Source organism: Lissotriton vulgaris, chromosome 1_1 (assembly GCF_964263255.1).
Source record: "Lissotriton vulgaris chromosome 1_1, aLisVul1.2, whole genome shotgun sequence".
In the NCBI taxonomy this organism is placed as follows: domain Eukaryota; kingdom Metazoa; phylum Chordata; class Amphibia; order Caudata; family Salamandridae; genus Lissotriton; species Lissotriton vulgaris.
Genome location: NC_141685.1, coordinates 467,334,386 through 467,361,916, shown reverse-complemented (window position 1 = coordinate 467,361,916; position 27,531 = coordinate 467,334,386). Strand labels below are relative to the sequence as shown.

The 27,531-nt window shown below is 50.3% G+C and overlaps 1 protein-coding gene across 1 annotated transcript in view; it reads left to right on the top strand.

Annotated features, from left to right (window-relative positions):
- The window catches only part of DNAI4 (dynein axonemal intermediate chain 4), a 641,148-nt gene that overhangs the window by 262,693 nt on the left and 350,924 nt on the right, over positions 1-27,531 (top strand). Inside the window, exon 8 of the mRNA XM_086953805.1 lies at positions 18,406-18,606. Coding sequence (XP_086809931.1) covers positions 18,406-18,606 — 201 coding nt within the window. The remainder of the gene's footprint in view (positions 1-18,405; positions 18,607-27,531) is intronic.

Below are 27,531 nucleotides of genomic sequence, written 5' to 3'. Positions count from 1 at the left end.
TCTGGGAGGAAAGACCCCATCCCTCATTATATTGCCAAAATGTAAGAACAAACTAAAAACCAAAACAGTATAGCCACAAAGGAACAGATAGGTGTGCATCCACACTTGGGAGGTGACAATACCCCGCCATGTCCCCATACTATGTCATACCATAACTATATATTTGCACATCTGTGGTGGCACACTATGGTGCCTGCTGTATGTTACTGTGAGGATCTGTGACAAAACTGTAGGATAGCATTCAACGGCAACACACTTTGAAATAAGAGCACAGCACTAGGAGCTAACCTGTACCAAACAGTTCCGCACTCGCTCCTGAGTCCTGAATGTCCTGAGGGTGCGACGGAGATATGAAATTGTTCTTCTTCGTGGCATTGAAGTATTGATGGCAGAACTCCTGAGCTTCGTGGAGAGTATCAAAGATCCGAGACCGTCCGTCCACATCCACCTTGAGGCGCTCAGGGTTCAGCATTCGATAGCGCAGGCCCAGCTTTCGCAGAGCATCCTTGACCCCTGCATATTTCCAGCATGCCTCCTGCACCATTGCTGTAAAATCAGGGAATAGGGAGATATTGGAACCCTGCCAGTTCAGTTGACCCTTCTCCCAGGCCAAACGCAGAGCAGTGTCCCTATCACTGAAATTCAAGAGATGTGCTATAATCGGACAGGGAGGACACCCTGGATTTGGTCGCGACCCCTGGATACGATGTGCTCGTTCTATGACAAAGGCGTCGGTGAACGATTCCCTGCCAAAAAGTTCAGTGAGGAGTTTTTTGACAAAGTGGTCCAATCTGCCTGTGTTTGTTGTCTCGGCCTCTCCCGCAATGAGGATGTTGTTCCAGCACCCCCGGGCCTCCAAATCCTCATTCTTCATTGCTACAGATTTGAGGAGTCTCTCCATTCTCTCGTACTTTTTAGCAGTTTGGGCCACGCCATCCTCCACATCTGAGATTCTACTCTCTGCCACTGTCAAACGCCCCTCTTTTTTGTCTAACAGGGCCCCCATTGTGTCTAGGCACTGATCAAGGGCATCAAATCTAGTGTCCACAGCTTTGAAGCCTGCCTGTAGCTCAGCCAAGAGATCCTCTGATTCCGTTGCGGTTGGAAGACCGAATCTCCTGAGGCGGATAGCCGGGAGAAGCACTAACTGCATTTATCTGTGCTTTTAAAACAATTTTATTCTGTTGTTGTTATTTTGCGCTGTTACACGATCTACCTGGGTATTCCTCCCGCCTTCACCGACGCCGAGGCTGCTGGCCACGCCCACCCTTGGCCACGCCCCTCCCGCCCTCCTAGCTTCATAAGCACTGACTGCTAGCGCTTCGTGAAGACCGAATCTCCTGAGGCGGATAGCCGGGAGAAGCACTAACTGCATTTATCTGTGCTTTTAAAACAATTTTATTTTGTTGTTGTTATTTTGCGCTGTTACACGATCTACCTGGGTATTCCTCCCGCCTTCACCGACGCCGAGGCTGCTGGCCACGCCCCCTCCCGCCCTCACGGGCGTATATAGACGTGTAACTTCAGGAAGCGCAGCGGACGGGCGCAGCGGGCGCGCCGTTTGCGCGCCGAAGGCGCGCCGTTTGCGCGCCGAAGGCGCGCCTAAGGCAAGCCCGTCTGCGCTCGTCCGCGACGGGCTGGGACTAGGGGCTATGATCTTTGGCCCGTCACTCCCTGGTACGTTGCACACTTACTCTAGGGAAACCCTGCTTAAGTTTAGGTCACCACCTTGCGCTTATTGCACTATACTGAATCCTTTCCACGCCCCTTCCTTTTGTCCAGCTTGTCATCTTTCCCTTATGTCCCTCCCCTCCCTAACTAACACTGCACTATCAGACTTTCCTCCTTCATGTGGCACATCCACTCCCACAGTTACTCTCTCAACTCGGACATTGATTAGCCTAAACTGCAGATCCCTAGTGAAACACAAGAGGGAAATATTTGACCTCCTTGTCTGAGGAACCTGCAGCTATATTCCTTACGGAGACATGGCTAAAAGATCATTCTGGTCCAGATATTGCTGCGGCTCTCCCTGACAATTACACCTATGTCGGCAAAAACAGAGCCCTGAAAGATGGCGGAGGAATTGCTATAGTCTATAACCGTCGGTATTCTTGCAAATGGGAAGACATTGCAGTGCCTAACTGTGAGGTAGGCTTCTTCAAGCTTTCGCTGTCTCCCAATTTTACCTTTTCCGGACTGCTCATATATCGTCCCTCAGGACCAGCGATTTCTTGGGCCACCTCCCTCCCTGAGCATATAGCGCCCCTCATCCAGAACTCCACCAATTTCTCAATTCTTGGTGACCTCAACCTTCACTTAAATGACCCCTGTTGCTCCATTAGTAGAAATGTTTTACAGGACTTGGCTGCATTAAACATCACCCTACATAACACAGGCCCTACGCATATTGCAGGACATCTTTTGGACCCCATTCTCTCCAATTTAGAAACTATTGACTGCGAGGCCTCACTACCGATCCTATGGTCAGACCACTTCTTAGTAACTTTCACTATTACCATTGGTTACCAATCTAATATTCCCCCGAAATTAACTGAATCCAGACTTTCTAGAAACTGGAACAAACTGGATATAAATGAATTCAATCTCAGTCTTGAGAACACTAGACCTTCCAGGGAAGATAATTGTACTGAAGCTGCTGAGGCTGTTGACGCCTGGCTAGCTAAGGCTGCAGATACTTGCCTACCCCAACGTATGCAAAAATATAATCTTCACCATCCGCCCACACCCTGGTTTACAGCTGCCTTAAAAGCAGAAAAAAACATCTGCAAAAATCTTGAACGCAAATGGCGCCCAAAATACTATCCTTGTTCAAAACAAACTTATAAAGCCGCTTTATACAAATACCACTCTTCATGTAAAATTGCTAAAGTTGAGCATGTTAATATCACCATTCTTGAAGCAAAAAATCGCCCTAAAGCTCTCTTTAAGGTAGTTCAGAGTTTGTCGGGCGCTCTGTGTCAACCCAAACAACCAAGCCTAGATGCTGCGCAGTGTAATTCACTGGCCGAATTCTTTGTAGCCAAAATAGACACCATCTATTCCAATTTTGAGAAATCTACCCCTTCCCCTGTGCTGTCCCACCCATCCACCCCTATCTTACTCACTGAACAGCTGACACTAGAGGACTCGTCTTCTACTTCAGGTCCATATACTCCCTCCACTCCCTTAGTACCATTGATCTCTTGTGATTCCAGAACTCATCCTGACATCAGTTCTCCCTCCTTTCCTCTGATCGACACTTGGGAGCCATTTGACATCACGACTCTCTCTGACATAATTCGCAAAATTAAATCCGGCTCTCCTCTGGATCCCCTTCCTCCCTACATACTAGACAAACTAAACCATTCTTCTCTTGCACTGATTGTGGATCTTCTTAACACCTCCCTTAACACAGCTTCAGTACCCGCTGCATGGAAACATGCAATGATAGTACCCCTGCTAAAAAAGCCTAATGCAGACCCTAGTATCCCATCTAATTTTCGCCCAATCTCACTTCTTCCAGTCTTTTCCAAAATTATGGAAAAACACATCAACTCTCAATTGTCAACACATGTTGGGGCTAGTGGACTACTTCATCCATCTCAATCTGGGTTCAGACGTGGCTTCTCGACTGAATCCACCCTGTTAGGGGTCTCGGAAAACATCAGGGGTCGAGTTGATAAGGGTGAAACCGTGGCACTCATTTTACTTGATCTGAGTGCCGCATTTGATACGGTTTCCCATGCCATCCTTATCAATGCCCTCAGATCATCTGGTATTGTCAGCACAGCTCTCAACTGGTTTGTTAGCTTTCTTTCAGACCGTACTTTTCAAGTTTTCTCCTCGTCCTCTGCCTCTCAAACCATTAAATCGGCGCACGGTGTACCGCAGGGTTCCATCTTGAGCCCCTTGCTGTTCAATTTGTATGTCAGACCTTTGGCTGCTATTGCAGAGCAAGCTGGGCTCACTATTTACTCGTACGCCGATGATACTCAGATTATTTACTCCCTTTCCTCTGATTCTCATTCCTCATCCTCCTCCCTCCGTACAGGTCTGAGTAACATCGCAGCCTGGATGTTAGACAACAAACTACAACTAAATGGGGGTAAAACTGAGGTTCTTCTGTTCGGTCCCAACACCACCTTATGGGGACCCCAGTATTGGCCTTCACAAATGGGCCCTTTACCCATTCCATCTATAACTGCTCGCAACCTTGGCGTCACCTTTGATAACCAACTGTCTATGAAGAACCATGTGGTTAAAACATCATCCACTTGCATCACTATCATTAAGTGGTTGCGAAAAATCATTTGGATGCTTCCCTTGCATACTCAGAAGACAGTGGTCCAGGCTCTTATTACTTCAAGACTGGACTACGGGAACATCCTTCTTCTGGGAGCAAGTAAAGAGGTGACGCGTAAGCTGCAGACAGTTCAAAACATGGCTGCACGACTTCTCTGTAAATTACCTAACACTTCTCCTACCTCCAATGCCCTTCGTTCCCTGCACTGGCTCCGAATTGAAAATCGGACAAAATTCAAGGCCCTCTGCATCATTCACAGAATAAACTCCGGCTTAGCCCCCTCTTATCTCAACCCCCTGGCACAATCATACCATCCCGCTCGCAATCTCCGATCTTCTAATCAAAACCTACTGTCGGTTCCTAGAATCAAGAAAGCCAGAATGGGTGGCCGCTCATTCGCTTGGCTGGCCCCCTCACTCTGGAACTCTCTCCCTCATCATATACGAACTGAACCTAACTATCTCAGGTTCCGTGGACAGATAAAAACCTGGCTATTTGACATCTAACAGCTCTCTTCTGACTCTCTCCTCTCATTTTTTTGGGGTTTAGCGCCGGGAAACCTACGGGTAGCTGAGCGCTTTAGAAATTTAATTATAATAATAATAATAATAATAATAATAATAATAATAATAATAATAATTGTTGGAACCTTCGCCGCCCTCCGCCTTGGTGGACTGTTGCGCCGCTATTCCAGGCCCAAAGCTTTGAAAGATAGTGTACCTTGTTGGGGGTCCTTGCGCCCCATACCCCCCTATTGTGCTGTGCAACATGGGCAGTGGTGGCTATGAGCAGGTCCCTCAGCCAAGTATTGCAGACCAGCCACAACAGGTGCCTCCCAGCCACAACAGCATGAACAATACCGGCCCACTCACAGTCCTGTTCAAAGCGCAAGCGGAGTGCGTAACAAAACTGCAGTTAGAACAGGGCCAGGCACCCCAGTAGAATCCGTGATAGCAACTGGTGGGCAAGGGTTGGTAACTGACATGCATGGCACCATCAGGCAGACAACACATAGCAGGCAGAGGTCTCCGGCAATCACAGTCACTCATAGGTTAGCAGTGACACAGTCCAGCATATGTGCGTGCAGGACAGCCCCGCTGGCCGGTCACATGGTGCAGCACAGTCGATGTCATCTTAGGGCAAGCAATGGGAGAGGGCATCAGTGGAGGGCCCCGCAAAATGCCCACATTCGGTAGGGTGGGCAGTGTCAGCCGCAGGCAGCCGTTGGAATGTGTGGGGGCACAGCCGCAGGGGGCAGAGCTACTGCCGGGTGTCAGACACAGCCGACTTGCAAACTCATCCATGTCCCCTGTTGCCGCGGGGCTTCAGAGGAAGCCCGTAGCCAGCCGCGATGAGGGGGAGCCTCAAACCCCACCACAGCCGCTTACCTCTCCTGCTGCCATTGTCTGATCTGGTCCTCCAACACGGCACCGCCAAGCGCTGAGCAATAGCTCACTGCCTCACGCGAGACCCCGGCTTCAGGCCCAGCCTCAGGCCTAACCACACCACAGCACCCTCCTCGGTGCCGATCCACGCCACGAGCACCATCCGGTCCGGAGTTACATCCTCCGCTGCCCCCTAGCTGCACACTTCTCCGAGAGTCATTCTCGCGGCGATATCGCCATCCGCGCCGCCACAGTAGAGACTTGAAGGGAGGATTGCGGCGGAGCTACCAGCCTACACGGTCATCTCGGTCGGTGGCTAGGCCACACCCCCCAGGTGGTGATCCAATTGTTGAGTTTCTTGATGGCTTTTGGGCGGCAGTTGCTGTGTTTGGGTCAGTGGGTTTTGAGAGCAGTGTTCCAGTCCTAATCAGCGATCTGTTCCAGTTTCAGTGGGCTGGTCTGGCTGTGGCATAGACTGACAAGAGACTAGTGTGGGCTTCCATACGCTCCTTATCCAGAAAATAGGAGAGATAGAACCATCAAGAAGAATCAAAACATCTTTGGGCTTAGAATACTTTCTCTCTCCTTGTTCTGTGGCAGTTGGTCTTGCCAGGTCGTTTCCTGCACCAAACATGAACTGCATTTCGTGCACAACTGTGTCCGTTGTCAAACCAGAAATTGAATCATCATGAAGTGACCGCTCCCTTTACAGCTTTTTTCAAGAAGCCGTAAAATAAATACAGTTTACCTGAACTATTGTGACATTCAACTACTTTTATTTTTCATGATATCCAACTGTAATTGTATTATATGTTTATCTTAAATGTACATATAGCATTATTTCGGTAGGTAAAACTAAAGTCTCTCTCTACAATACTAGATCTCCCTCAATTAGAACTTTCTCTCGTTTCTTATTTACTTGATTCAGTAGTCTCTGTGACAATTGGTTTCATTTCAACCCAGCTAAAGATGAAGGTGTAAACCAGCCGCCTGGAATCATGAAAAACGTTCCATTCAGGGAACCGTTACTCAGGGCAATTCATGTGTGGCACATTAAGCTGACTTGCAAACTGCATGGATGGTACTTATCTCATCAGTGAGCTTACATTTCCTTTGCTTTCACTGGGGGGAGATGAATTCAAAATTTGCAAACATTCGTGACAAGAATTTTCAATTCTATTAAGGACTAGGAGGCGAGGATTATGCTAGTCTCATTTCTTTATTGAAATGCTCAGCAGCCAAGTAAAAAAGCACATTACCCAGACACACTTGGGTAATAACCATAGAGTCTTGTAGTATAAATAAGTGTACAGACAATCCCACTTCCTCTTTCTTTGGTGAGGAGAATCCAGGAAACAGTAAACAATCCAAAACAGTCAATGCAACAGCAGAGTTCAGTCCATGGAAGGTAACGAAGGGAGACATCCCAAACAGCCGAAGGCCGAAAAACAGGAAACTTCTTCAGAGAAGATAGCAGGCACTCCTACGAGGAACCGGAGGCGCATCACTTGGGATCAGAGCCTGAAAAGAGACACAAAGCCGTAATATTCGTCCAAACAAAAATCAGGAATATGTCGAAGTAAGGGTGGGAAAAGAAGACAAAGCAATATATACTGTTGTAACAGAATAATGCAATTGTCAGTATCACAATGTACAATCTATGGGTGGGATAATCCTTGCCTCCTAGTCCTTAATAGAATTGAAAATTCTTGTCACGAATGTTTGCAAATTTTGAATTCTATTGCAGGACAGGAGGCTCCGATTATGCTTGTTCAAAGCTCATCCAACACCACAGACGCAACCGTAGGTACAGGTTTAAAGTAAAAAGTCTTAAACACTGAATCTGTTGACCAATCAGCAGCTTTCATAAGATCCCCCAAGGTGACTCCCAATGAAAAGGCCTTAGAGGCCATGGCTCCACGAGCCGAATGAGCACCAAAAACAGAAACATCTATCCCTGCCTCTCCCATAAGCCACCGTACCCAGCGAGCCAACGTAGCAGGAGTAACGGGGCGGAAAGGCTTCAGTAATGCAATCAACAGTTGACCATGCATATCAGAACGAAGAAGAGAAGTACTCACCTCATAAGCCTTCAGGCATTGGACCACACAAAGGTTGGGACGAGCCGGAAAAGAAGGGTAAGAGATAATCTCAGTATCAGTCTTGGTGCGCCGGGAAAGGCGAAATGTAACCCCTTCAGGAGTAAAACTCCGACCAGCAAGATCCAATGCGTGAATGTCAGAAATCCGTTTGCAAGAAAGCAAACATAGCAACATGGTAAGCTTGGCCGAAAGTTGTTTGCGTGATAGCAAGGAATTGACCGGCCAGGCTTCTAAAAATCGCAAAACAACCGAAACGTCCCATAAGGCCACATATTTGGGACGCGGAGGAACAGCCATACGAACGCCTTTAAGGGCCTTGGACACTAAAGGATGCTCCCCTACAGGTTTACCATCAATCGGAATATGGCCTGCTGAAATAGCAGAGCGGAAATTATTGATAGTATGGAACGCCAAACCAGAAGCAGAATATGAGGAGGCCAAAAAGTTGACAATTAAAGAGACATCAGCTGATGTCGGATCAGCTTGCCGTTGAGCACACCCATCACTCCAACGTTTCCAGGAACCTCTGTAACGCTTGTGGGTAGCTGGGGCCCAGGCGTTGCTGAGGAGTCTGGTAGCGTCTGTTGAAAGGCCTGACACAGCCCACCGTTCCCCGAAATCCGCCACGCCAGGAGAAGGAGAGAGCCTGACTGAACCAGGGGATGCGGATTCTGAAGCGGATCTAACAGGAGATTCCGCTTCTGAGGCAGAAGAAATGGCAATGCGCAAGTCATTTCCAGGAGAACAGGGAACCAAGGTTGAGCCCGCCACAGAGGAGTGATCAGAATCAGCTCCGCCTGAAAACGCGTCACATAGGCCAGAACCCTGGGGATCATCATAAACGGGGGAAACGCATAACACAGGGAGGTCGGCCACGGTTGAAGGAAAGCATCCGTTGCCAGAGCCTCCGGGTCCGGTCTCCAGCTGAAGAACCGGGGAAGTTGGGCATTGAGCTGGGACGCAAAGTGGTCGATCTGACAAGGGCCCCAAATCCATAGAAGTTGCCGAAACACACGCGGATGGAGTCTCCAGTCGCTGAAATCCCTCAGGTACCTGGAGTTCCAATCCGCCACCACATTGCGACAACCCGGAAGGTACTCCTCAATAACTGTGATCCCGTTGTGTAGACAGTAATGCCAAAACTCCTTGGCGATCTCCGCCAACAACCTCGAACAAGTCCCCCCGAGCTTGTTGATATAACGGACTGCTGATACATTGTCCATCCGGAGAAGTATACAGCAGCGGGACTGAAGTGGAGACAGACATTTGATCGCGAACGATCCCGCTAGCAACTCCAAACAATTGATGTGGAGATAGCGCTCTTGGGGTGACCATCGTCCCCCTGTCGTGACCGAACCGCAGCGGGCTCCCCAGCCCCATTGACTGGCATCCGACTCGATCACAATCTCCGGAGAAGATCCGAAGAGGGCTCTGCCGTTCCAGGCCTCCATGTGATTCAACCACCACGTCATCTCCGACTTCGCCTCCTCCGACAGAGGGATGCGGTCGGAATAGCGAAGGCCCCTCTGAAGATGCTGAATCTTCAAACGCTGCAACGCACGGTAATGCAGCGGAGCCGGAAATATCGCCTGCAGAGAAGACGCTAAAAGACCGACAACTCGAGCTAATGATCTCAACGACACCGTCGGACTCGAGACAACAGACCTCAATTCCCGTTTGATGTAACAAACTTTCTGACGAGGTAGCAGAAGTTGACAAGAGAGGGAATTGATTTGAAACCCCAAGAAATCTATCACCTGTGTAGGTTGAAGTACAGATTTGGGAACATTCACCAAAAACCCCAGAGACTGGAGCAGGTCTACGGTCCACGTCAGGTGAGTCATAAGCTTTACCGGACAATCCGCTAACAGGAGGATGTCGTCCAAATAGATGATCAAGCGAACTCCGTGACTGCGGAGAGATTCCACGACCGGACGCAACAGATTCGTGAAGCACCACGGTGCTGACGAAAGGCCGAATGGAAGAACCTGATATTGATACCATATCCCCAGCCACTGGAATTGAAGAAAACGGCAATGGGGCGGAAAAATCGAAACCGAGAGGTATGCATCCTTGAGGTCTAGACGGACCATCCAATCCCGTTCCCTCAGGAGATCCCTCAAAAGATGGATTCCCTCCATCTTGAAGTGGCGGTAAACCACCCCCACATTGAAGTCCTTCAGGTTGAGGACCAACCTCGATCCCCCTCCCTTCTTCTCCACAAGGAAGATTGAGCTGGCAAAGCCCTGAGGATGGCGCGCCGTCGGCACAATCGCCCCCTTGGCCTCCAGAGACCTGAGTTCCTCTGTGATTAACTCTTGACTTTGGCTTGAGAAATGGAGAGGAAAGGGAAGACGGGACTGACGAACAGGATGATAAAACTCTAGCTTGAAGCCCTGAACCGTCTCCAGCACCCATGCATCGCTGGAGATTGATCGCCAGTTCTCTAGGAAAAGGCGAATCCTGCCCCCCAGAACAACACTGCATGCAGGAAGAATTCTCACCTGAAGTGGCGGAATCGTGGTAGCCGCCGGAGGATCCACCAGCACGTCCTTTTTTAAACTGGCCACGTCCTTTTCTGGAGGGATAGAAGTTCGAACGTGGGGTATATCCTGAATCCTGCTGACCTCCCCGCTGGGACTGGTACCCCTTCTGGGAGGGCTGTTGCTGACCACGGCCGGAGGAACGCCCCCTACTTCTTCCGGCCCTGTTGAAAACCGGACGAAGGGTCTGGCGGAGAGACGCCTGAGCCTTATCCAGGCCGCTGAAGGTATTCACAAAGTTGGTCAGCTCTTTCAAAAATGGTTGTCCAAAAAGAAGACCCTGAGCCGCAGGACCCGACTCCGAAGTGGCCAATTCTTGCAGTTTTGGGTCCAATTTCAGCAAAATGGACCGGCGCCGCTCAGCAGAGAGCGCACAGTTGGCATTACCCAACTGGCAAATGGCGCGTTGAGCCCAATTAATTAGCTCATCTGGATCCACCATCCGATTAGTACTCTTTGCAAGAAAACCAAGGTCCAACATTTTGGTGAGGGGCCCCAGGAGATCCAAAACCTTGTCCTGGCAAGCCCGCCAGGACCTATCCAGACCCTTTTTGGGGTCTTTCGCAAATTTGCGTAGGTACGTCGTCATGGTGGGATCCACCTCAGGGGTCTCCGCCAGATGATCAGCCAAGTCTGGTCGCGGGCACTCAGACCGGAGACGGGCACGCACCTCCTTTTCAAAGGGCTGACGTATGTGCTGCTGGACGTACTCCGTCACAGCCGGGGAAGGAAGCCAAGCCGTGGACTGGGGGTGGACAATGTCCGCCGGCTCAAACGTAAGGACAGGTGGATGCGACGACGCATCGACAAAATGCTCCTTGCATTTCTTTTTCTTGGGAGGGGGAGGAGCGGGATCCGAGGAAGAGGAGGACTGCAGGTCATCACTTTCATCTTCCTCAACAACAGCGGCAGGTTTGGCAGAAGACAAGGACTGTGCCAATTTCTTGAAGACTGAAGCATGTGGATTAGCAGGTGAAGATGAAGACTTCTTAGCCGCAGGGACCCAACCCTGCTGTTCAGCATATTTAGTCAAGTGCCTTTTGAGAGGCGTGATAGCACGCACCAGTGCCTTATTCATTGAGTGTTGGACTCCACGGTCCAAAGCCTCCACCAGATGCTGCTCCATGGTGTCTGGAGCCTCCTCATCGTATTCTTCATCCTCCTCATAGTAATATTCACTCATGATTCACAAGTGGTGTGAAAAATATGCCCACAAATGAGGAATGAAAAGGTATAAATAAGCCAAAGGCTCAAGTAAAGGGGGGTGAAAAAACCCTCACAGTAAGCCAAACTGTAGAAACTACAGGTCAAAAGATGTAGAGAGTGGAGGGAGGGCTTACTGACACCAAAAACGTCACCCTAGGCAAAGCCTATGCCAAATTTTACAACCAGAGTCTTGTTCCAGAGACTGGCGTCTACAGGGTCAATCCTGGAGGCTGTGGGCGTTAACGCCGCAGGGGACGTCCTTCAGAAAGAGCTCCGGTGAGGAAACAACACGGAGTGCCGGAAATATCAAAACGCGTATGCGCGTTGCAACCGGCCGCCTACCAGGAAGGAGAGCAGCTCGCGCGAACAGCGCGAGGCTGCCCTGACCCTAAAATCCACTCCACAGCAATAAGAGAACCCAGGCACCAAGCGCCCGATCTCAGGGTGGAGATGCCTCGCACCCAGCCGCGCCGCCACCGAAACGGAAACCGAACGGAATGGCGAAGGAAAGCGCAAGCAGCACGAGAAGAGCGGAAACAAAGCGGCAATAAATACCAAGCATAAGCCGCGCAAGCAATACAAAGCGCAAGGCAAACAACAATAGTAAGGTAAGAAGCACTTAACTGGCTGCGGAGCAGCAAAGAAAGAGGAAGTGGGATTGTCTGTACACTTACACTGTACACTTACAAGACTCTATGGTTATTACCCAAGTGTTTCTGGGTAATGTGGTTTTTTACTTGGCTGCTGAGCATTTCAATAAAGAAATGAGACTAGCATAATCGGAGCCTCCTGTCCTGCAATAGAATTTGGTGCACTACATTTTCCAAATCTCTTGCTTCTCAGGCGAAACAAAACCCTTACCTCCTAGCCTTGTCTGGAGAGGTTAAATTTAGCTCTCAAAGTTCTTGGATTTACAGTAATTTCTGGGCGTTTTGTGGATCTGAACCAACCACAAACTCTTCTTTAACTATAAATGTTCATTACCAGCCCACAAATTGAATCCCTTTTGGCCCATTCCCTTTTGTCAGCAAGAACTTTTTCAAGAGAACTGATGAGGACCGTCCTGGATACATTTTGCTAATCTCCGTGACATGTTTACCACAGCCTGATTGTAACCGCTTTAAGCGTTGATTTATTTATTTATTTATTTATTTATTTATTTAGCAACTTGTAAAGCGCCTGGTGACCCGAGGGCATCCCCGCGCTATAAAGATTAAATCCTGCTGAGGGGGATAAGGGCGAAGGGTTTATTTAGGAAACAGGAGGGTTTTAAGTTTTTTCCTGAACGTCAGGTAATTGGGCTCCAGTCTGAGGGAGCGTGGGAGGGAGTTCCAACCAGTGGACGCTTTTACAGAGAAACGTCGACCTCCGGTGCGTGTCCTCTTGAATTTGGGGATATTGGCCAGGTGCTCGTTCTCAGACCGTAGAGCTCTCGGTGCTTTGTAAGGGGTGACCAAGCCGCTGAGGATCGCAGGTCCCGAGCCATTGATTAGTTTATAGGCCGTGCACATGGCTTTAAATTCCACCCTTTGGCGGACTGGGAGCCAGTGCAGAGCCTTAATAGCGGGTTTGGCGGATACTCTTGGAGGTACGCTCATGATTAGGCGAGCTGCTGCATTCTGGGCTCTTTGCAGTCTCGCTAAGGTAGCTTCCGGCGCACCCAGGTAGACCATATTGCTATAGTCTAACCGTGACATTATAAGGCCCTGAACTAGTAGTTTCCTGGACACGGGCGGTAGAAGGGGGAAGATTCTGCGGATAGTTCGCAGAAGCCCAAGACAGGTCCCGGCCGTTTTGGCCGCTTGAGTCTTCATTGAGAGGTCGGGTTCTAGCCAGACTCCGAGGGTCTTGATTTCGTGTTTCGGGGTAGGGATTTCCCCGAACACGTCTGGCCAGATCGCCGGGGGGATGGTCGCCCATTGTTTACCCATGAGCATCACTTCGGTTTTGGAACCGTTGAGTTTCAATGACGATTCGCACATCCACCCGTGAATTTCGGTGAGACAGTTTGGTAATTTGTCTGGGTGGTCGTCTAGTTGGGATTGGGAGACGACCAATTGTGTGTCGTCAGCGTAGCTCACGATTTTTATCCCGAATGGTGATACCACATCTTCCAAAGGGGCCATATACACGTTAAAAAGCGTGGGGCTCAGGGAGGAGCCCTGAGGAACCCCGCTGGTGAGTGGAAGTGTGGACGAGTGGTATTCACCGTCCCAGACCTGGAACGTGCATCCGGTGAGAAAGGACTCTATCCAGCTGAGTGCCATCCCGGTGAGCCCTGCTGTCGCCAACCGATGGAGGAGGACACGGTGGTTAACCGTGTCGAAGGCGGCACTCAGATCCAGGAGGATCACTGCCACTGATCCTCCTGAGTCTAGAATGCGCCTTGCTTCCTCGATGACGGCAAGAAGGGCGGTGTCTGTACCGTGTCCCGGACGGAACCCGGTTTGGGATTGCCGTAGGATGTTATTTGTCTCGAGGAATCGGGAGAGTTGACTATTCACCAGTTTCTCGGTAATCTTGCTAATCCCCGGGAGGAGGGATATGGGTCGGTAGTTTGCCATATCAGTTGGATCAAGCTGAGGCTTTTTAAGGAGTGCCTTCACCACTGCACTTTTCCAGCTGTCGGGGACTGATCCTTGTGCAAGTGAGCAGTTGATAAGCTCCGTGAGTGTAGGGGTGATAGCGGGGGCCACGTTTTTGAGAAATCTCAAGGGTGCAGGGTCTAAAGGAGATCCGCTTTTTATTTTATTCAGGGTTGCTTCCACCTCGTTAGGCGTTACTGGCCTGAATGTCTCAAGTTGGGGACGTATTCCCGTCTGACCGGGGGGCTGAGTAATGTTCCTGCGGGTGGGGGAGCTAGGAAGGGGGAGGGATGTGAGGATACGGGCGATTTTATTGTTAAAATATGTGGCTAGGTCATTGCTTCTGTCTACCTGGGGGGTGGTGGACGAGGGAGAGATGGGAACTTTCAATAGCTCCTTCACGATGAGGTAGGATTCCCTAGAGGAATTTGAGGCTTCCTTTATCCGGGTGTCATAGTGGGAGGCTTTGGAGAGCTTAATTGCAGTTTTATAGATTTTGACTGAGGAGTGGTAGGCCTCTTTGCTGGCATTATGCCAGTCTTTTCTCCAAAGCCGTTCGGCTCTTTTACAGTTTTTGCGGAGCTGACGAAGTTCTGGGGTGTACCACGGTGCAGAGCCCGTGTTGTTGGTTTTGTCTTCGCGCATTCTGAGTGGGAGCACGGAGTCAAGGGAGGTCGTGATCCAATTTCTGAAGTTACTATCGGCGTTGTCCGGGATATCTTCATGAATCGGGGTAGTAGATATCAGGGTATTGGCCCATTCTTCAATGGGAAGTTTGGACCAAGTCCTGCCTCTGGTGAAGGTGGGCAATTTCTGAGGTTTCCTAAGGGATCCTGGAAGTTGGAATAGGACCAAGAAGTGGTCCGTCCAAGGAAGGGGGATGGAGTCTATTGCTTGCATCGCGGGGGTGCTGGTGAACACTGGGTCCAGCAGGTGGCCTTTGATGTGAGTGGCTCCTGAGTTAAGGAGACGGAGGTCCGAGGCCGCTAGTTCAGTGATCAAGTCGACTGCTCCAGAATCTGAAGTGTCTTCGAAGTGGATGTTCAAGTCTCCCACTAAAATAAAATTCGTGACGGAGTGAACCTGTGTTGCTACAGTGTCTAAGAGAGCATTGGGAAAGGAACCAGGGTGGCCGGGGGGACGGTAGACTAGAATCCCTGAGAGGGAATTCGTAGGGTCTAGTTTGATTGAGAATTGAAGGCTTTCAGAGTCTGGAATTTGTGCGTCGCTGGAATTACAGATGAAAGAGTCTCGGTAGATGATGGCAATGCCTCCACCTCTGCCTAGAGGTCGAGGGAGTGACTGGATGAGAAATCCCGATGGTGTGGCTAACACTATGTCCGAGTCAGAGTGTGGGGTGAGCCACGTTTCCGTTAGGAAGAGAATGTCAATCTCGTAGTCTTCTATTAAGTGGTGGATTGGTGTCGCATGTTTAGGGAGGGAGCGACAGTTCAGCGAGGCAAGTTTGAGGGTTGCGGGCTTCAGCACTCGTGTGGGGAGTTTAAGCTGGGCTGGCTGGCAGTTCGTGCAGCTGACAAAGGGTCCATTCATATCGTGGATATATCTGCATGAGGGGGCGATGGAAGGTCTGAGGCTTAAAAGGTCCCGACGGGAATAGGTGGTTTTGGTGGAGGCTCTGGGTGCCAGGGGGTCTAGCCCTAGGCCCGGTCGTGCGCGGACGGGCGCAGACGGGCTTGCCTTAGGTGCGCCTTCGGCGCGCAAACGGCGCTCCCGCTGCGCTGGAATGGCCGACACATTTGTGGTAGGTATTATGGGCGTGGCCTCGCAGTGGGCGTGGCTTCGCCTTTGACCGCGCTGGCGGTGTGGGCGTTTTCCCCCTCTGACAGCGGGGACTCGCTGTGTTTGGAGGGTCTGGGAGGGCAGGCTGAGCGCGTGAGTACGGCGCTTTTGCTCAGGTGAGCTTCGTGGTCAATTACAGTTTTTAAAATCAACAGTAAGTGAAAACAACAGTGACAGAGTTTAAAATACAATTCAGGTGCAGCGTGCTAACCTCCGGCTTTCCGCCTCAGAGGGAAATTAATCAGGAATGAGTGTTGCGCTGTTACGAGCGTTTAAGTAGTCCGGTGGGCGTGGCCTCACAGTGGGCGTGGCTTCGCCTTTGACCGCGCTGGCGGTGTGGGCGTTTTCCCCCTCTGACAGCGGGGACTCGCTGTGTTTGGAGGGTCTGGGAGGGCAGGCTGAGCGCGTGAGTACGGCGCTTTTGCTCAGGTGAGCTTCGTGGTCAATTACAGTTTTTAAAATCAACAGTAAGTGAAAACAACAGTGACAGAGTTTAAAATACAATTCAGGTGCAGCGTGCTAACCTCCGGCTTTCCGCCTCAGAGGGAAATTAATCAGGAATGAGTGTTGCGCTGTTACGAGCGTTTAAGTAGTCCGGTGGGCGTGGCCTCGCAGTGGGCGTGGCTTCGCCTTTGACCGCGCTGGCGGTGTGGGCGTTTTCCCCCTCTGACAGCGGGGACTCGCTGTGTTTGGAGGGTCTGGGAGGGCAGGCTGAGCGCGTGAGTACGGCGCTTTTGCTCAGGTGAGCTTCGTGGTCAATTACAGTTTTTAAAATCAACAGTAAGTGAAAACAACAGTGACAGAGTTTAAAATACAATTCAGGTGCAGCGTGCTAACCTCCGGCTTTCCGCCTCAGAGGGAAATTAATCAGGAATGAGTGTTGCGCTGTTACGAGCGTTTAAGTAGTCCGGTGGGCGTGGCCTCGCAGTGGGCGTGGCTTCGCCTTTGACCGCGCTGGCGGTGTGGGCGTTTTCCCCCTCTGACAGCGGGGACTCGCTGTGTTTGGAGGGTCTGGGAGGGCAGGCTGAGCGCGTGAGTACGGCGCTTTTGCTCAGGTGAGCTTCGTGGTCAATTACAGTTTTTAAAATCAACAGTAAGTGAAAACAACAGTGACAGAGTTTAAAATACAATTCAGGTGCAGCGTGCTAACCTCCGGCTTTCCGCCTCAGAGGGAAATTAATCAGGAATGAGTGTTGCGCTGTTACGAGCGTTTAAGTAGTCCGGTGGGCGTGGCCTCGCAGTGGGCGTGGCTTCGCCTTTGACCGCGCTGGCGGTGTGGGCGTTTTCCCCCTCTGACAGCGGGGACTCGCTGTGTTTGGAGGGTCAAGGAGGGCAGGCTGAGCGCGTGAGTACGGCGCTTTTGCTCAGGTGAGCTTCGTGGTCAATTACAGTTTTTAAAATCAACAGTAAGTGAAAACAACAGTGACAGAGTTTAAAATACAATTCAGGTGCAGCGTGCTAACCTCCGGCTTTCCGCCTCAGAGGGAAATTAATCAGGAATGAGTGTTGCGCTGTTACGAGCGTTTAAGTAGTCCGGTGGGCGTGGCCTCGCAGTGGGCGTGGCTTCGCCTTTGACCGCGCTGGCGGTGTGGGCGTTTTCCCCCTCTGACAGCGGGGACTCGCTGTGTTTGGAGGGTCTGGGAGGGCAGGCTGAGCGCGTGAGTACGGCGCTTTTGCTCAGGTGAGCTTCGTGGTCAATTACAGTTTTTAAATTCAACAGTAAGTGAAAACAACAGTGACAGAGTTTAAAATACAACTGTGTTGCGCTGTTACGAGCGTTTCCACAAACAGGAAACATGTAATTGACACCAAGCCAACTCTTGTTGAGGACTTTGTGCCTTTTTGAACTACATGGTCTGCTCTCTTGTAGCCATATGAGTTCTGGTTTGATTGAATCCCAGATCTTTCGAAGGGTTGAGGAGCGATCTTGTCTGTGGGATGCTGAGCTTCAAGATGTTCAATTACATGATTAAAAAATGAACACCACCATATAATTTGTGTCCACTTCAAAAAAATTCCAAATAATAGTTCTTGACGGGCTCAGTTTGTAGGCTGATGGGCAAGTAAAACTTATCCTCGAGAATATGCAAACACAAACGAATTAATCAAATGCCCCAGATAAAGCAAAAACCTTTTGAGAAATATACAAATCTTAAATATTAAAAATATGTGGAGCCATCATAAAACTTTGCACTTCTAGTGTCTACAACCACTTGTTAATGAGATGTTTAACCGGCTCGCCTTCAAGAAACGATACACCATGGGTGTGACCTAAGCTAGCATGCAAGTAAGTTTCCTGTGTGTTGTTAAGGCCCTATATCCCTGATTCCAACATAAGTATTTTTACATTTGTATTAGGGACAGGTACTCAAGATACCATGCTAGAAATAATAGTTTCTGGATACTATGCATGCTTTGATAAACATTATTAGGCATTTTAACATCATAATGTCTAAAAATACAATTTTTATTTTTCAGATAGCAGCAGTACCAGTAGTTCTATAATGGATGTCGAAAATATTATTCTAGCTCGAATTCCTGAAGAAACGCCAAATGCTGCAGATGAAATATTGCATTCAGCAAAATTTCAGACTGATTTATTTTTCATGGAAAGAATTTTAATGGAGAATAATTTTCAGTCCAAACTTGCAACTTATCGTCAGTTACCTATTCTTACAGGTAAACTTCCATTTCATGTTACACCCGTGGAAAAAAGAAAATCATTTTCCCTCACTTTAATTGCTTACATTTTAATAATTGAATAATTCCTATATTTCATTTGTGTATTTCTTAATTCAATATAGACAATTTCTAGCGCCAAACCCCTCCATGATGTAAATTGTGAATTTGAAGGGTTGCAATAGTTTAGGAGATAGTCAAGTTTTAGCAATGTTTACAATGTGCAGGGTTGTAACTGTTAGAACCGGCTGTCTCTAGTTGGCAGAGGTATGCACTTCTGACAAATAGGGACACACCTTTTCCAGTCAGGGCAAGGGGATCACACCCTTTGATAACCCCTGCTCACCCCCTTGGTAGCTTGGCAGAGCAGACAAGCTTATCTCAAAGGCTGTGTGTTAAGCATTTATGACCATATACAGTAATAAAGTGAATACACTACAAATGGACACGACACAGTAGTATTATAAAAATAAGGATTTTTATATAAGGCTTAGCACAAGACCAAATAACGACAAAAATATACCACAGTCTTAATAAATACTCTTGGAAGGGAAAATAATAGTTCAAGCGTAGTTTCTTCTTAGCACAAAGTCTTTAGTATCAAAGCAACTCTTCTTGGAAACACAGTTCTTAGCAACAATGTAACCCACACGGGAGTTACACGACGTCGAGGCAAATTTAATCCAAAGGTTCGGCGTCGACCGCGAGGAGTGCTACGTCGAGCCCGGAGTCACACGGACCCCCAACAACACAGTACCTTGGAGAATGAAGCACACGATGATCAGCGGCGTCGAGCAATCCGGCGTCGCATCTTCGGTGTCAATCAGGCCTCGGTAGTCGTCGATGTCGATGATGTTGCAAGAATGAGCAGCGCTCACGGCGTCGAGAGGGCACGAAGGCGATGCGATCAGCAGCGGTGCAGACACGAGGCCCCTTGGAGCTGGAGCCGAACTCACTACTCACTGGCGTTGCTGCTGGCGTCGATCGGGCCCGGCGGCCGGCGTCGAGGAAGCGGGACACTGGAGCCGTTACTCACTATGTCGAGCTGGATTCGGCGACGTCCGTCGGCGGCGAGATTGCTGGTTCTTTCAGAGGTGCTTGATTCACAGGTTCCAGCAAATAGCACTTTTAAGCAGATGAAGTCCTTTAGCCCTGTGACTTCAACAGGAGACTGGCACTCTTCCAGTCCTTGGAGATTTTCTTAGCAAGCGTGAGAGTACACACACAGTTCCTCTCTCCTGGTTCCTTGGCAAAAATAAAGAAGCAATGCAGGATTCCCCCCAGCAAACAGCACACTGGCAGAAGGGGTAGGTAAGTCCTTGGATCAGCAGGCTTCTTGTCCTTGGTTTCAGGGTTCCTTGTCAGAAGTGATCTAAATTCTTGGTTCAGGGGTCCTTCTCTTATACCCCTTTTTGGCTTTGATCCCTTTGTCCATGCAGTGGAATTTCCCAACATCCTGGGTCTGTTGTGGGTGGAGCCAGGCAGAAGCACCTGGCCTATTCACTGAGCAGAGCTGGGTCCTCAGACGCCCAGCAGGAGGTGGAGCCAGCATTGTCACCGGCAGGAGCAGAGCTATCGGCCTCCTGGTAGGAGGTGGGGCTAGGATCGTCCATGGCAGGCACAGAGCCATCAGCCGCTTGGCAGGAGGTGGAGCCAGCATTGTATCAGGCAGGGCAGGCTATCAGCTACTACTCTCCCCCTACTCTCAACGCAAATGTCCCACTCATCCCATACTGACTCATCAGATCTCTGGAGCCACCCAGCTCCTGTCACACACACGCAAAACCAGCAGAAACCAGAAAGGGTTAGACAAGAAAATAGACACTTTCTAAAAGTGCTATTTTCAAACCCAGAGTCCAAAAACCATCCACACCAACGGATACGTAATTAAACCCCGAGTTCAGGGATACCAAACTCGACATTGCACCATGCTCCCCGAGCCAGCTAGGATTATAGCATTAATAATCCGGGCGGCCCATTCTAACTAATGGAGAGCAGGTTACCTCGCAATAGTGAAAAACGAAGATGGCTGTAATTCACTATTAGGACATGCCAACTTGGTCAGGCGTGTCCTACCTTATATTTACAATGCACCCTGCCCGTGGGCCTACCATAGGGGTGACTAACATGAAGTCAAGGGAAGGTTTAGGGACTGGCAAGTAGGTGTACTTGCGCAGTCAGCGTGACAGTACCAGACTGCACGTAGGTCTCGCAATGACCGACCCGTAGACATTCTTTAACGAGGCCGCTCTTGTGGGTGGCACAACACGTGCTGCAAGCCCACGAGCGGCATTTGTATTTACAAGCCCTGGCACTCCTGGTGCACTAGACTAGGGACTGACAGTAATCCAAATAAGCCAACCATGGAATTCAATCGATACATCAATTTAACACAGGGAGCACTTGCACTGTGGCACTGATCAGCAGTGGCACAGTGCCCAAAGCATTATCCAGCAAAACATCGTAAAACAGTGGAGGCAAACAGAAAAAATGGAGGAGAGACTCAAGCCAATGATGTCAGGTCTAACACGTGTCCCCTCCAGCTGAAATGTGGGGAGAACTACCCTTGACCTAGGGAGTCCTCATCACTAAGGCGGAAAAATCTGGACAGACCATCAGCATTGGCGTGATCTTTACCAGGGCGGTGTTCCACCGTAAAGTCCATCCCCTGTAGGGAAATGGACCACCTCAACAGTTTTGGATTCTCACCCCTCATTTCCATCAACCATCTGAGGGGCCTGTGGTCTGTCTGAACCCGGAAGTGAGTCCCAAACAGGTAGGGTCTTAGCTTCTTCAGCGCCCAGACCACAGCAAATGCTTCTCGCTCTATCGCACTCCACCTCGTTTCCCTGGGAAGTAACCTCTGACTGATGAAGGCTACAGGCAAGTCTCGGCCCTCTTCATTCACCTGAGCTAGAACAGCCCCCACGCCATGCTCTGAAGCGTCCGTCTGGACAATAAACTCTTTCGAAAAGTCGGGTGCCTGGAGTATAGGTGCTATGCACATTGCAGTTTTCAGGGTATCGAAGGCCGTTTGACAGGCATCAGTCCAGATCACATTTCGTGGCTGCTTCCTGGAAGTCAGCGAAGTCAAGGGGTGCACAATGTTACCGTAGTCCTTGACAAACCTCCTGTAGTAACCCGTGAGACCTAAGAAGGCTCTCACCTGAGTTTGGGTTTTGGGCGGCGCCCAAGCCAGGATGGTATCAATCTTGGGTTGCAGGGGGGCAAACTTGCCGCTCCCTACTTGGTGCCCCAAGTACACCACAGAACCCTGCCCAATCTGGCACTTACTGGCTTTGATTGTGAGGCCTGCTCTGCGCAGGGCCAACAACACTTCCTGGAGGTGGCGCAAGTGTTCCTCCCAGCTGGCGCTGAACACTGCGATGTCGTCCAGGTAGGCGGCACTGAAATCCTCCAGTCCAGCCAAGACCTGGTTGACCAACCTATGGAAGGTTGCAGGGCCATTCTTCATCCCAAAGGGCATCACCCGGAACTGGTATAGCCCATCTGGTGTGGAGAATGCGGACCTCTCCTTTGCCCCATCAGTCAAGGCGATCTGCCAGTATCCAGACGTTAGATCAAACGTACTAAGGTACCGGGCAGCCCCCAACTGATCGATGAGCTCATCAGCTCTGGGGATGGGGTGCGCATCAGTCTTCGTGACTGAATTGAGTCCTCGGTAATCCACACAGAACCGAAGTTCCGGTGAAGCACCAGGCGCTGCAGCCTTCGTGACCAAGACCACTGGGCTGGCCCAAGGACTGCTAGAGGACTCAACCACCCCTAACGCAAACATTTTGGAGACCTCCTCCTTAATGTATGCTCAGACCTTGTCAGTCACCCTGTAAGCCTTGTGCTTCACAGGAGGGCTGTCTCCGGTGTCAACATCATGGACAAACCAATGAGTGACACCCGGAACCAAGGAAAACAGATCAGGGAATTGTCCCAACAGTTGGCGACAATCCTGCTTCTGCTCAAGGGTCAGTGTGTCAGAGAGGACAACACCATCCACTGACCCATCTTGCTCTTTAGCACACAGGAGGTCAGGAAGAGGCTCACTCTCCTCCTCCATTCCAGCATCTGTAGCTAGGAGCAGGCCCACTTCGGACCTTTCTAAGTGGGGCTTCAAACGGTTGACATGCAGGACCCGCAAGGGGTTCCTGGGAGATTTCAAGTCCACCAAGTAGGTGACATCGCTCTTCTTCTCCACAACCTTAAACGGTCCAGTCCACGTGTCCTTGAGCGCACAAGGTTCCACAGGGGAAATGACCCAAACTTCTTGACCAGGCTGAAGCTCTACCAGAGTGGCATTCCGGTCGCACCAACGCTTCGTATCCTCCTGGCTGGCCTCCAGATTTGCCTGAGCAAGATCTCTGAAGCGCCGAGTCTGGTTCCTAAAGGCCAGCATGTAACTGTATACATCCTGGGGAGGTTTCCTGGGAGATTGCTCCCAGCCTTCTTTGACCAGACTCAAAGGCCCTCTTACCGGGCGACCATACAAAAGCTCAAAGGGGCTGAACCCTAGAGACTTCTGCGGCACCTCACGGTAAGCAAACAACAGGCATGGCAAGAGGACATCCCATTTCCGCCTCATTGGTTCTTCAAGACCCATGATCATGCCTTTAAGGGTCCGGTTGAATCTCTCAACCAGCCCGTTACCTTGAGGGTGGTAAGGAGTGGGGAACTTGTAGGTTACCCCACACTCCTTCCACAGAGACTTCATGTAATTGGATATGAAGTTGGTGCCCCAGTCTGACACCACCTCTCTGGGAAACCCCATTCGAGAGAAAACACCCATCAGTGCCCGTCCCACCACGGGGGCCGTCACTGTTCGGAGAGGGATGGCTTCCGGGTACCGTGTGGCATGGTCCACCAAGACCAGGATGAACCTGTTGCCCAGGGCTGTCTTGGGGTCCAGGGGCCCAACAATGTCAATCCCCACCCGGTCAAAGGGGGTACTGACCACTGGAAAAGGTTGGAGGGGAGCCTTCTGCTTCCTTCCGCTTTTCCCACTTGCCTGGCAAGTGTGACAAGTCTTACAATGGATGTCTACATCCCTTCGCATCTGAGGCCAATAAAAATGGGTGAAAAGCCTGTCATAAGTCTTGTCCTGCCCCAGATGTCCAGCTAACGGAACGTCATGAGCCAAACCCAGTAGGAAGGCTCTGAAGCGCTGGGGTACCACCAGCACACGGGCTGACCCAGGCTCAGCAGCCTTAGGCTCGCTATACAGGAGGTCGTTCTCCCAGTACACAAAATGTGACCCTGACTGATCACCTGAGGATTGGGCTGAGGCCTGCTGCCTCATACCCACAAGAGAAGGGCACACTTTCTGTTCGGCACAGAATTCTTCCCTGGAGGGACCACCATCCTGCTGCCAATGGGTCAGCTCGGGCAGGTCTCCCAGTTCAGCAATTTGTTCCCCTGTGGGCTCCAGGGCATCCCCCTCAGGGCCTACCTCCTCCAGGACCACGGGAACTACGGGGGCCGGTTTCCCGCGCCTCCTGCCTCTTCTCTTCACAGCTGGGTCCTGGGCCGTACTTTCAGGCTCCGGGACCCCATCAACACCCTTACTCGCTGTCATCGATCGAGTGGTTGCATACACCCATTCTGGCACACCCAACATTCTCAAATGCATCTCCCTCTCCACCTTAGCCCAAGGGGAGTCTTCTAAATCATTGCCCAGGAGACAATCAACAGGCATGGCGGGCCTCACAGCAACTTGAAGAGTACCTGAAGCTCCCCCCCATTCAAAGGAAACCTGAGCTACCTCACACTCTTTCTGGGAGTTGTCAGCAGCTATCACAGGGTAGAATGCGTGGGGAACCACCTGCTCTCTGGACACCAAGTGACACTTGACAGCTGTCACACTCGCTCCGGTGTCTCTGAGAGCTTCCACTCTATGGCCATTAATGGTCACCCACTGCCTATATTTACTAATGTTACTAGGCAGAGGGGGTGGAGGGACCATTTGCATGTCTCCTAGCGAGACCAGGGACATTTCTGCGGGACCCCTCCCACCAGGGACAACCATCTCCTCCCCTCCCAGGGCTACACTCGCCAACTGACGGGGGGTGCACGCGGCGGTGCATTCGAATTCTTCATGGGACACTGGGGGTCATAATACCGGTGTCCCACCTGCCCACAAACGTAGCAGGTTAGGGGGCCCCTATGAACGGGTTTACCCGTCGGGGCCCCTGGCTTCTTCTCAGGGGGAGGCTGGGAACCTTTCCCTTGGTTCCCTTGGGGATACCTTTGGGGCCCTTTCTGTGACTCCTTCTGTTTGCCCTTGTCCCCCCCACTCTTCTGCTGGGGACCCTGCCCACCCTTGGCTGAGTCTCCCACTGGACCCTTGTGGACCCTGGTACTGACCCAGCGGTCCGCCTCCTCAGCAAGTTTTCTAGGGTTAGATATCTTGCTATCAATAAGGTGCTGGCGCAGCTCTGGAAAACAGTTATTAGACAAATGCTCCCAAGCAAACAAATCATAAAGAGCTTCATAACTTTCCACTTTGCTGCCCTTTACCCAACCATCCATGGCTCTGCAAAAATAAGATACATATTCAACCCACGTCGTACCAGGCAACTTCTTACATTCTCTAAAAGCTTGTCTGTACTTCTCGGGGGTTAGGCCATACAGCAACATTAAAGCATCTTTCATATGAGCATAAGACATCCTATCCTCAACAGGCATGTCTAACAGGGTATCTCTTCCCTCATTCACAAAGCGACCCCACAACCCCGCTCCCCAATCCTTCTCAGGGACCCGGTGAGCCAACAATGCTAACTCATACGCTTTAAACCACTGACCAATATCTTCGTTCCTATGATAATCTTTTATCACATCTTTGGGAAAATAAACCTACTTTCTGGAGGCCCAGATGGGATGCTGCCACCAGAGGGATTTAATTCTAACTTCTTAGCTTGGATGTCCAATTCCCTCAACTTGGTATCACGCTCCAAAGCTAACTTCTCTCGTTCAAAATCCAACCTTTTGGTCTCCAAATCAGCTTCTCTCCTACCTCTTGCATTTTCTAACTCCAACTGCCCATTTATCTTTAGCCTTGCCATTTCCATGTTGTATTCTCGCTCTTTCGCCCTTTCTTCTCTTTCTTCAGGGGAAAGACCTTTGGAGGAAACACTGCTACCGGGAGAGGACACAGGCCCATTCACTGGCGCCTCCTCATCCACTTCCACTGGCGGTACCACCACCGGATCAGTGGGATCTCTGGACTCTAACCAGGCCTCCAATGCTTTGAGATAGTTTTCCTTAATCTTGAGGCCTTTGGTAGGAACTTTAAACTGTTTGCAAAAGGATTTCAGCTCCTCCAATTTGTAGACGTTTATCTTCGCTCTATCAAATTCCTCCACAGCAACAACAGGGGTAGTGACTCCGGTGTCACTCATGGTCAAAACTGGCAGTGTTCGAAAAATCAAGTTTCAGAAAAGCGGAGAACAAAAATGGGATCCTTCCAAATTAGATTGTGGCTGCGCTATGGTCTGCTTTCACTAAGTAGCGCACACTAATCACTGCACATGGGTCATAAATGCAAGGTTCAAATCCCACCGCTGCCATCAATGTTAGAACCCGGCTGTCTCTAGTTGGCAGAGGTATGCACTTCTGACAAATAGGGACACACCTTTTCCAGTCAGGGCAAGGGGATCACACCCTTTGATAGCCCCTGCTCACCCCCTTGGTAGCTTGGCAGAGCAGACAGGCTTATCTCAGAGGCTGTGTGTTAAGCATTTATGACCACATACAGTAATAAAGTGAATACACTACAAATGGACACGACACAGTAGTATTATAAAAATAAGGATTTTTATATAAGGCTTAGCACAAGACCAAATAACGACAAAAATATACCACAGTCTTAATAAATACTCTTGGAAGGGAAAATGATAGTTCAAGTGTAGTTTCTTCTTAGCACAAAGTCTTTAGTATCAAAGCAACTCTTCTTCTTGGAAACACAGTTCTTAGCAACAATGTAACCCACACGGGAGTTACACGACGTCGAGGCAAATTTAATCCAAAGGTTCGGCGTCGACCGCGAGGAGCGCTACGTCGAGCCCGGAGTCACACGGACCCCCAACAACACAGAACCTTGGAGAATGAAGCACACGATGATCAGCGGCATCGAGCAATCCGGCGTCGCATCTTCGGTGTCGATCAGGCCTCGGTAGTCGTCGATGTCGATGATGTTGCAAGAGTGAGCAGCGCTCACGGCGTCGAGAGGGCACGAAGGCGATGCGATCAGCAGTGGTGCAGACACGAGGTCCCTTGGAGCTGGAGCCGAACTCACTACTCACTGGCGTTGCTGCTGGCGTCGATCGGGCCCGGCGGCCGGTGTCGAGGAAGCGGGACACTGGAGCCGTTACTCACTATGTCGAGCTGGATTCGGCGACGTCCGTCGGCGGCGAGAATGCTGGTTCTTTCAGAGGTGCTGGATTCACAGGTTCCAGCAAATAGCACTTTTAAGCAGATGAAGTCCTTTAGCCCTGTGACTTCAACAGGAGACTGGCACTCTTCCAGTCCTTGGAGATTTTCTTAGCAAGCGTGAGAGTACACTCACAGTTCCTCTCTCCTGGTTCCTTGGCAAAAATAAAGAAGCAATGCAGGATTCCCCCCAGCAAACAGCACACTGGCAGAAGGGGTAGGCAAGTCCTTGGATCAGCAGGCTTCTTGTCCTTGGTTTCAGGGTTCCTTGTCAGAAGTGATCTAAATTCTTGGTTCAGGGGTCCTTCTCTTATACCCCTTTTTGGCTTTGATCCCTTTGTCCATGCAGGGGAATTTCCCAACATCCTGGGTCTGTTGTGGGTGGAGCCAGGCAGAAGCACCTGGCCTATTCACTGAGCAGAGCTGGGTCCTCAGACGCCCAGCAGGAGGTGGAGCCAGCATTGTCACCGGCAGGAGCAGAGCTAT